Consider the following 11,483-nt stretch of genomic DNA (forward strand, 5'->3'; position numbering starts at 1 on the left):
AGCAGCCTTTGTTTATTATCTTGGTTTTTTTTAATAATTTCTTCCAAAAATCTTGATTCTTTTATTAAACCTTTAAATGCCTGGTTTTATGTCTTTGACTTTTTGTGTAATAATTTTATTAAACCTTTAAATGCCTGGTTTTATATCTTTGACTTTTTGTGTAAGTAATTTTTATTGTTGGGTTTATCGTTGGGTTTTGTTATTTGGGAGGTGTGGAAGGAACGTAATCGGCGAATTTTCCAGGGACGCAGCTGCTGCGAGGTAGGTATATGGGAGGTGATATGTCGGTCGCTGAAGGAAACTGTCCTCTCTGAATCTTGGGAAGAGGAGGATTGGAAATTAAATGTGGACGAGCAGCGAATATTACTCAAATTGGGCATTGATTCTACGATGTTATACCCAAACACTGATCGGATTCGTCGATAGCGTTTGCAGAGCCCCAACTTCTTTCGCCTCCCAGATGAGCAGCAAATTAAGCTGTCCTTCGACGGTGCCTCCAAGGGTAATCCTGGGGAGGCAGGCTGGGGTGGGATTTTCCGCGATAGCCGAGGGAGGTCGCGTTGGGCATATGCGGAATGGGGAGGGGAGATGTCCAATAACGAGGCGGAGCTCTGGGGGGTTTACCATGGCCTTCGCATTGCGGTGAGGAACGGATATCACAATCTGGTTGTAGAAGGTGATTCCCAAATCGTCATTGATATGCTGCGGAAACTGCAGCGGGGAAAACCATGGGATCACGTCGCCAAGAGCTGGCGGGTGGCTGCTATTATCCAGGATATTGAGGAACAGGTGAGGAAGATAGATTATATAACACTTACCCATGTCTTACGTCGTGGCAATCGCGCGGCAGATTATCTAGCCAATTGGGCCACTGCTGATTCAGCTCGGGTGTTGGATGGTAGTTGGAGCTCGATCTATGAGGATCCACGCTGGGCTGAGCTGGCAGCCATCACTCGCCAGGATAATGATGAGGCCATGGGGTGCGACAGGACCTTTTAGCACCCTTCACATAATGATCTGGGGACGAAAGGAACGGCATCATAAAGATCGCTGCGGTGGGATCAGGTACGAATTTGCAAACCTTCCCATTTGGCAGAAAGATTTAATGAAGACATGCGCTGAATTGCCCATCCCAAGGCCGACGGCAGAGTGGGTATTGTTGGGCAGTTCCTATTTCCACCTCCATAGCAAAGTTAATGCTATGGAGGTACACCCTCTGACAGCGGCAGCACCGTAACGACAGTTTTGGATGCATGTTTTGGACCCATATCCATGCATGATACCATGACCTATGTACATGCATTTTCTGTCAGCTCCGTCACTCCAACTCCGGGAGGCTCCACGGTTCAGCGTAATCAATGCAAGTAATCACGGCATTAATGTTATTCAAATAACGAGCCCATTTGAATTCGAATTCAAATTTGAATTCAAGCGCCCAAAATTCAGCGCTCATCCATATTTCAGCAACCACATTCGAATTCCTTCAGAGCTCCGTCAACCGGAAAAAATGCATAGCTGTATCTCCCGCGGTCATTTCAAATATTTTCAAAAAGGCCGGCCCGCTCTTTTGCATATTGATTCCCTGTTCAGTGTTGTTTTGTCAATGAAGTTGCAGACGATAGAATATCATGACCTCGCCCCTCAAATTCGGTCTGCACCTGGAGTACTCATCTGTTTTCTTTATAGGTTTTATGTTGCGGCAAATTCTTCAATGGTATGTAGACAACAGGCGTCGTTTGTTCGATCCGGTATGAAGATTGTACATGGAAAGCGAGTTGCTCACTAATTCCGACACATTGACAGCGGTCGACGCTATGAGAGCTCTTATAGGATTCGTAGCAGACAAATTCATGTCGCGAAAGCCACTGATGCATGTGTCCAGGCTTGTCAAAGCTGCGCTCAGCCAGGTTGGGATATCTTTTTCCTCGTAGTTATTGCTGAAACAAACGTTGATATGCTCAGCTGTGGCTTCAAAGTGCTTCACACAGTCTCGCCACGAAGCACGTTCTCTGCTATTCATTTGCTTATTTCGCAGACTGAACGCCATGTCGTGGGCTTTCCATGCCCGTTCCATGCTCACCCTCATCGCCACGTACATCAAACCGCGAGGCGTTGCCGTTTGATTTCCGGTATAGGAAATCATCGACGAGACACAGCGAGCGGGGTATCGAGTCTGCCTGCAAGCCGACTTGACAACCATGGAGTGATCAAAGAGTCGGCCATCTCTAGAGCAAACGGAAGGTTCGATCGTTAACAGCACGATCACAGCAAACAGTAAACTTGACGTAATGTCGGTTACCAAAAATTTGGTGCTGCATTTTTTCTTTTCGCGTTCATAGACGTCAACGTGCACATTGTTGTAAGGCCTCGACATCTTCAACCAATTCAGAGCTCTAGAATTACAGAACTTAACTGCAAGATTGCCGATATTTTTTTCAGAACTCGGATATTAGATTAGAGCAGAGATTGCTAAGTTCATGAAATAAAGAATATGAGAATACCATTGACGCTTACAAACTGTGTAAATCGATATATATATATATATATATATATAATGCATTCTAATCAATAGATAAATCCATATATATAGCAACACGGTCCATGCATTTTAATAAATATAATCCATATATATAGCAACACGGTCCATGCATTTTAATAAATATAAGATTTTGGAAATAGTACGGCCGTAGTAAGTGAACTTAGTCGAATATTTGCTTCACCAATTCGGACAGAATAAAGTCGTCGGTATAAGGCGTTAAGATGTTGCGACGCTTCCTATTCTTTTTGTGAGGCGATAAGTTCATGAAATAAATAATTCGAGAATACCATTAACGTTTAGAAAATATTGATAAGTTGATCTATGCATTTAACAGGATTCATGCATTTGACAAATTGTGACGTCCAATTCGGATGAAGACTATCCCATTGTGACGTCCAATTTTGATCAGGATTATGTACAATTGACATTCCAGTTATTCTAAGCGCGATTTATGGGATTGAAAAAAAAATCCATACATTTTGATAAATACATAAAGATTCTGTAAATAGGATGGTAGTAAACGATACAAAAATGGATCTTTAACCAGATAAGCTTGGTGTTTATTAAAGAATAGGGATTATAGATTTTTTATTCTTTAAAAAATAAAGAGTGTATAGATGGTTTATATTTAATAATTTGTTTCTTTTCAAAGTTTACACACTATATTTGTCATTTTTATTTCTATTCTGTTACAATTTTTCAGCTATTTAATGTGTTTTTTATTTCTGTGTTTCTTATTTCTATTTTGTTACACATTCTTAGCTATTTAATGTGTTTCTTATTTCCATTCGGTTACAAATTCTTATCTATTTAATTAACACATTAAATGACACATTCTTATTTGTTAAAATTCTCAGTTTTATATAAATTAAATAATTAATATATTGAATGGTACATAAGCGTTTTGAGGATGATATACTTTTATCAGCCATTTATATATATAGTTGGGCTAGCCATTAATAAATATGAAGTTATGTTAAATGTATTTTTTTTTTAAGTTTATTTTTTTAATTAATTTGTTAGATTACAAAAAGTTATATAACATGTTTAATCTATATAGTTCATGAGTTTAGAAACACATGTTAAATAACAGAATATTACAATATTAAAAAAAAAATCAATATTTTTTTTTATAAAACATGATAAATAATTTCGATGCCAAATATTTATTTTATCCAATTAATTAATATTTAAGATGAATCCAATCTCAATCTCAACTCACTACTAAAAATAAGAATAAAAATAAAAACATATACCTTTCGTTCAACTTTCTCTTTAAAAACCAATAGAAATTTTGAATTAAAAAATACAATTTTTTATATATTATTTTCTAATATTTCTTTCACCCTTACTAAAACTTACAAATTTTCCACACTGAGAGACCTTGAAATTCTATATTCGAAAACCCACACGACATTTTTTTTTCTCAAATCTCAAGATATGACTACAACTCTAACCCGTTGATATGCCATTCTTTTCTAATCTACACAACTCACACAATCATTGCAACAAAACCGTCAACAATACATACAACATACATAAAAGATAATAGGATGAAAACATGATAAGAAAGTATGAAGGAAATGATCTAAAATCCTTCCTACTCTATTACCATACTACCGCATATAATCTTGGTTGAATCATAGTTTTGCTTCCATCTTCTACCATTGCGATCTGCTGAAGATATTCTGCATAAATCCCTGCACAGTTTGCACACACCACTCTTCACTCACTCACACTCTCCAAGGTCACACCATCATCCCACTTACTTCCTAAGTGAACCAACCAAATAGTCTCATGATCTCCATCTATTTGTAATCTTTTGTAATGATAAAACAATTAATTCCAATTTTGTAGTGGACCTATGTTCATACTCTGGAAGTGGTTTGGTTCATTGATTCATGACTCAATCAAGCCACCAACTTCATTTACTAATGAATATCCATCTTCTAGAAGCACAATAACCTTTTTCCAACCTTTACATGATGATTCCCAAACAAGACAAGCTAGAAAAACAAATAAACATCTTATGAGCACGAGCAATACGACGGAATTTTAGTGAAAAACCATGGTCGCACCCACAACTCAGGTTTCATGAAACTGGAAATCCTCAGTCACTCCCATAGGCCTTCTTACCAGCGACTAGAGCTTTTAGTCGCTCCCATAAGCCTTCCTGCCAATGACTTGAGCTTTCAGTCACTTCCACAACACTGTCATGTAAGTGATTATGGCAGAGGATGACTAAAATCACTTTTCATTTGCTCAAATTCTTCCCAAACTTGCTCCACTAGTTGATCATCATCAAAACATCCTCAGGAAGCCACTATAGCCTCTACAACACTTAAGAAATCCACTGTAACAACTCCATCATCATCACAAGTCAAACTAGGTTGACTTAGATGCCATCCATCAACTGGTTCAACACTCAAGCCATTAAACTTCACCACATCTAGTCTAACATCTGCAACCATCAAAGGTAGACCTTGTAATACCATGCAACTGATCATACTAGCTGAGAACCATCAATACACACACATAGTACCATAAACATGACTTGAAAGTCTCCAATACTATCAACAAGGTGTAGCAGCTCCACATACTGCCAAGGCATCTACACACGAGCCAAAAACCTGCACTAACATATACAACCACCAAGTCAAGGTTTGCAACCAATGCAAAAGTCAAGTATCATCTCACTAGCATAAGCCTAGTACTTGCACCAATCAACCATGTAGAAACTCATCCATACACACGCACACACACACCAGAGATCATAAACCACTTGTTTGTTCCTCACATTGCAACATTGTTTGTTATTCTTCACATTGTGAAATCATTTTTTATTCACCACACTGCAACATCATAATGTGACACCATTTTTTGTTCATCACTCTATGATGACAAATTTTTTTCACATTCTAATTTCAACTCTTTGTTTACTAATGATTGCATAAATGTCTACTAATGTTGATAAACTAGCTAATGTTGATAAATTAACTAATGCCTATAAATTCATAAATATATATACGTTACTGTATAGTTATGTCTATGTATAGTTATTTCTATGTATAAGTATATTTATATATAGTTATGTATTAATATTTTTTTATTAATGTGTTAAAGTATAGATTAATGCATGATTGAGATTAACCTCTCATACTCATTCCTTGACTCACTGCATCAGTCACACCCTTGTTACTGACAGAGTTATCTTACTTTCCTCTGTGCGACATCGCGGTCAAGGCATTACCTTACGACCCACTGCTGGGACTCCTACACCAAATGGTTTGAGGTTTAATTGGGACTTCTTACCGGGGAGATCCCCTTGACATGTTGGTGGGTCCAGCACCGTCAACATTTCTAGCACTAGAAGGAGGGCCTGATGACAAGCAGTGTCCTCTCATCCAGTTTTGAACCTTTGCATATCTTTCATGGAGTCTTGCATTCTTCTTCCCCCGAGGTGTTTTTTGAATCATGAAGATGTCTCCATCTCGGGGAAGCTTTTCAATATCTTTTCCACTCACACGTATGATGGTGAAGGCGAAGTGGCTTGGCCTGAGCACTTACATAGCTTTCTTTCCATGATTTATGAGGAAGATGAATTTACTGACGAACAGGCTGGTCTACTACTTGCATTCACGCTTCGCGAATCTCCATTTCGTTGGGTGCTCAGCCTACTGGCTTACACCGTGCACTCATGTGAGAACTTTTGTGATCTTATTGAAGACACATTCCATCATTTTGATCCAGAACATCATGACCAAAAACTATTACAATAACGGAGGGCTTTGCATGAATCTGTTATTGATTTTTGGTAGTGCTTCCGTGACTTGCAGTTTCAAGCTCCGAGAAGCCAGATGAAGTTTTCTTATCTCTAGGACCAGTTCAAGTATTTTCTTAAGAAATTTTCCTATCCCAATAGAAAGCTTGATGTCAAGCCTCGCTTAACCTTCTTCTTTGATGGAACTATGCAATCCCATTTGGGAGAAGGAACTGTCTCAATGGACTGTCCGCCTCCCTTTCATTCAATAGTTCCACCATCACCCAGTGATGTTGAGGATCATTTTCGCACATTTGTTCATTCTTCACACCCTCCCAACATCACTCCGCTCAATTTTCGCGCAGAGTTGGTTGTAAGTCCTTTGAGTTCCCATATGCATTATTTTCTTCAACCTACGTCTTTGCACTCAGGTATTCCTTCGGATGAAGCTATCTTGTGTTCATCCATTCTGGACTCTTCACTTGTTGTGAACGAGGAACAACCCACTGATGGAGTTGGTGTCGCACAACCAACATGCACCGTCATTCATGAAGAGTATCAGTGGGAGCTTGAACATCAACACTTGGCGAAGGATGACTCCCTTCTGTTCGAGCCCCCTCCATTCCTTCCTAGCTTATTTGGTGAACTTGCCATCTATGATTTTCTATGTGTGTCTCCATTTTTGATCACTTGCAGGACTCACTAGATGCTAGTCCATCATTCAACGATGAAGAGGTTAATTTATTCATTGAAGATCCACTTGATCCTTCATCTGTCTTTTCCGAAAACACAAAGGATGAGTTCGTTTTATTTTCATCTACCCCTCTATTTGATTTATATGATCATGAGGATGCCAAAGAATTCATTTATTTTTCTGATCATGGCGGTCGTGATCCATTTGCTTCTAATTTTGATCATGATCACGAATCTATTGCAATTGATCTTTCAAAGCCACCGATTTATGATTATCACCTAATGATGAAGATGAGACACCTAAGACTGTCAAGGCACTTCAGCCCGAGCTAATTGTTATGTCAGGCCCTTGCTCTCTTGAGGTTAATCTCACTTCCAAACATGAAATTGTTGAATCACCCAAGGCTCCTCATCACTCATTTGTATGCATTGAAGATCCATCTCACACACAGATCACACTTCCTCCACTTGAACTACACGATCCCATTGCTCATGCATTGGAGGAGTCTTACATTGCAAGCACTCATTTGCGACGCAAGTTATCTTTGTTTCTTTTGTTCACTTGCATGTCTCAGTCAAGAGTGTGCTTTTGCTTCAAAGTTTCATGTAGTGTCACATAACACCATGATAAGTGCACGGATTGTCCGTCATGCACATACACTCACTTATGTCCAGTGGGCACTTTGAAACACAAAGTGTGGATGTCTTCACTATTATATCTTTCTTGTATGATGGTCCGCACAACTGGGTTACTCGCGGACCAAGCCTTCACCCACATGGGTCTACTAATGCATCGGTGGCTGCATTGGAAGTATCACTTCACGTGATCAGGCCCATGCACTGTTAGTGTAGGAGTAGGAGTAGTGTTTGATTTTAGTTGTTTGCTTGCATGATTGTTTGCTTACATTCTTTGTTTGCTTGTTTATTTGTTTGCTCATTTGTTTACTTGCTTCGCTTTCATTTTTCTTCTCTTGTTTTTCTTTGTTGATTGATTAGTTCATTTTCTTGTTTCATTCGTAGGTTAGTTGGCATGAAACCATGTATGACTCTTGAAATGGGCTGGGTGAAGTACAAAGGGCTTGTACAACTATCAGTACTTGGTTATTTGTCATCTTGCCTCTCTACGATGAGCTTGTTACTTTTATTCCATGATACATCGAAGGAAAATACGTACTGTTCGAAGTGAACCTTGGTGAAAACACAACACTTGCACGCTAACTAGTGTCACCTGCTCTAGTTGGTTATTTTTGGGTTAACCCCTGTCAGCTCAGTCAAGTTGAGTAAGGTGAGGGGGAAAACCTTAACAAGAACATTAAATATACAATAAACTACTTCTTTGTTGGAACAACCTCTTCTGCTCTCAATAAGTCAAGATCCCTCTTCCACCTCTGAAATAAATAAGTGTTATGCATAGTGAAAAATGAAAAAAATGAAAAGTCAAAAAATTCAAATGAAAAATGAATAAGGTGAAAGAAGAGAAAGGCTTCCTATGTAGGAAGGTGATGCAAATAACTCCGTCGAGGTACTGACCAAGATCGCTAGCAGCGAAGCCATGCTTTTGTTCCTATGTGACTCCACCGGGGTACTGTCCAGGCCTACTAGCAGTGGAGCAACATCAGAGATGAAACTTAGACTCTAATGACTACACTGCTTGTGCACTTATATACCCCTCAACCGCAATCGAAAAAATTGTTTTAACTTGGCTTGGAATGTGTGTCAATCAACCAAGAGTCTGGCAGATGCTAAATCTTACAATCAAGCTAGTGTTAAGCCAAGACAAGATGAGAGATAAAAAATACTTTTGTAGGTGTTAGACTTTCTTTTCATGAACAAGGTCCGTTCAGAGAGCTAGAGTTCTACCAATGTGTCGCCAAGTGTTGTATCTGCTACAACCATGCTCCAAATTTTTCCTTAGCCTATTTTGGAGCCTCCCTACCAACATTCATAACAACTTGCCTTGCTTCGTCAATTCCTCAAGCTTCAGTGTCTTTCTTGCTCAAAGGTAGCCTGTCGATCACAATTTGATCTTTTCCCTTCATAGGTTGCTCACCTGGACTTGGTCTAGTTGCAGGTTGAGCAGCTTCCAAGTGAAATTTGTGCATTTCCTGAGGGAAACCAGCCTTGCCTCCAGGAATTGCGTAATTCCCTTTGACAGCCTACTAGGCTCCAAGATTGCGCAATTCCCTTTGACAACCTACTAGGCTCCAGGATTGCACAATCCTGCCAGCCAATCCTCCCAACAGGATTTGCACAATTTTTTCCATCAATAAGTTGTTCAGCCCAAGATTTGTGCAAATCTGGGCAACAGTCAGTTGCTCTACCCAGAAATTGTGAATCCCCTTGGGCAGTCAACCCAGCTTACAGTCAGAAATGCACATTTTTCTCCAGCAGTCGAGCAGTAGCTTGCATGTGCAACTGAGTTGACTAGATCCCTCTGGGACCGAGCAAAATAGACTTGCATGCATAGGTTGCTTCTCTCACGGCAACATGCAAAGGTATCGCTTGTTTTAGGGATCTATGTTTAGCAGTTGGAGCTTACATGCAAGGAACAATTCAGAAACCTCCTTCCAAGTGTCACTTCCCCTAGATTTGTGGCATGCGCGTCACAACCTCGATGTTATCAAAACTCACCAATCAGACATTGCAGAGCTCATTGCTTGCACCAACCCTGTAGCTTTGACATCCCACATCACATCTAGGAGCAGTCGACATGTTCAACTTAGTTGTTTTGGGGTAAGCTTGCTTCCCATGACTTGTGTTGCATTTTTGTCGCTTTTTGTGTATTCACTTGTGTGAGTTTTATTTGCTTGATTTCTTTGAACGCCTGCTGTCGTTTACATTCATTCTAGCTTGTCCTAGTACTGTTTCAATTTTTGTTGCCATCTCACTGTTGTCACATGCGTGAAACTGTTTTGCACGGACATTTGCCCAACCGAAAAATTACCTCACCCACATGCATGTTGATCTGTTTTCTCAATCTTCCATTCATGTTTTGCATGCACTGTTTATCAGTTCTGCTATCACTTAGTGTCATCATGCATTTCATTGACTTACTTGCTTTTAGTTGCCCGTCGACAAGTCAGGCCAACCTTGGCCCAGTCTCTGCCTTCACCAAGGCTGCATTGCGCAATCTGGAGAAGGAAGGCTCACCTTCCTCTCCATATTTGTGCATTCTCACCCAACACTGGCCTCTTAGACTGACTTTCACATTTCTAGAGGTAAGTTGCTACTTGGCCCAAAAATTTGCACAAATCTATCCCTAGGCCAACAATCCTTCCCAGTTGGAATCATGCATTGTGCAATCCTAGCAGCCAACTGCCCAACTAGACTGTGCATTGCATAGTTTCAATAGTCAGTCAGTCTCTTAGTAGCTCGGACTGTGCCTTGTGCAGTCTTAGAAGTCGGTCTCTCGACCTCCCAACCGAAATTGCGCAACCTTCATGATCATTCACCAAGGTATGTTGCAAGTCAGTTCTCATGTTCATTTTGGTTTTTGACTGAGAGATTGCTTGCTATGAGTCTTTCCATGCCTCCAGGTATCACAGGTGTTCATTTGCCTCTCAGCAGTATAGCTACAATGGTTTCTAGGAGAGCAGAGATGAAGACACCATTCAGATCTTGCTTGGGGATGTAGTTAATCAAGTGTCCATGGACTTACCTACTCACGAATACATCAAGCTATTCATGGACAAGGACATCAAGCAGCAACATCACAGTGAGCAGCATCATGAACAACAGCTGAAGGCAACATACCAAATGCAATGAATGCAAGAGGAAGGTTGTTGACAACATAGAGGTGGAGCAAAGTTGCATGATCAAGCAGAGCCATTGATAATGAAAGAAAATTTGGAGACTCGGGCTATGAAGTGACGGCGCGACATGAAGATTGCACGAAGGCAGAAGATGGGAAAAAGAAGGAGTTGCATGTGTTGAAGAAGAAACTCAGGAAGAACATGAAGAGAGAGAGAGAGAATAATGAGAGTGCTCCAACACTGAACTGAAAAAAAGGTTACCAACTTATCCTCAGAAGCCTTTTTATGAATGAGGCCTCCATTTTCTTCATTTTCCATTATTTTCTTTCATTTTCCTCCTCACATGAAACCTATGACCTTTCACTTCCTTTTTCTCCTAATTTCCATTATTTTAATAAATAATTGTGCCAAAATGCAATTTTTCCTTTCTAAAGCCTTAGCCATTGCCTTTGAAAATTTCCTTAGCCATAAACAACCAAATGAACACGCAATATGATGTCTTTCCCAACATTCAGCTTGGAATAAGTGTCCCATCAACCATGGTTATTGTTTTTAACTTTTATTACATGGAATTTTCACCAGGGTTGTTACAGAACCCTCCCCCTTGGGGGTCACCATCCTCAATTTTCAATCACACATAGACTTTAGCAACCTACTGAAAGAAGACATACTACTCATGGATCTTTATAACACAACTCGATGTAGTATTTACAATGAAAGATCTACTCAAAACAAAATG

The 11,483-nt window shown here is 39.8% G+C and overlaps 1 protein-coding gene across 1 annotated transcript; it reads right to left on the reverse strand.

Annotated features, from left to right (window-relative positions):
• Positions 1 to 1,708: 1,708 nt before the first annotated feature.
• LOC149243446 (21 kDa protein-like) lies at positions 1,709 to 2,374 on the reverse strand. Its single transcript, XM_089371215.1, has one exon. It carries the CDS (start codon positions 2,372 to 2,374, stop codon positions 1,709 to 1,711), a length of 666 nt encoding a protein of 221 aa, XP_089227341.1.
• Positions 2,375 to 11,483: the final 9,109 nt, after the last annotated feature.

The sequence above is a fragment of the Pinus tabuliformis genome, chromosome 8 (genome assembly GCF_031772625.1).
Source record: "Pinus tabuliformis cultivar Carrire ecotype Pingquan chromosome 8, CPIR1, whole genome shotgun sequence".
Classification (NCBI taxonomy): domain Eukaryota; kingdom Viridiplantae; phylum Streptophyta; class Pinopsida; order Pinales; family Pinaceae; genus Pinus; species Pinus tabuliformis.

What these genes read in the sequence shown, in the direction of transcription:
- LOC149243446 (XM_089371215.1), bottom strand. Translation starts at nt 2,374, where the DNA reads ATGTCGAGGCCTTACAACAATGTGCACGTTGACGTCTATGAACGCGAA.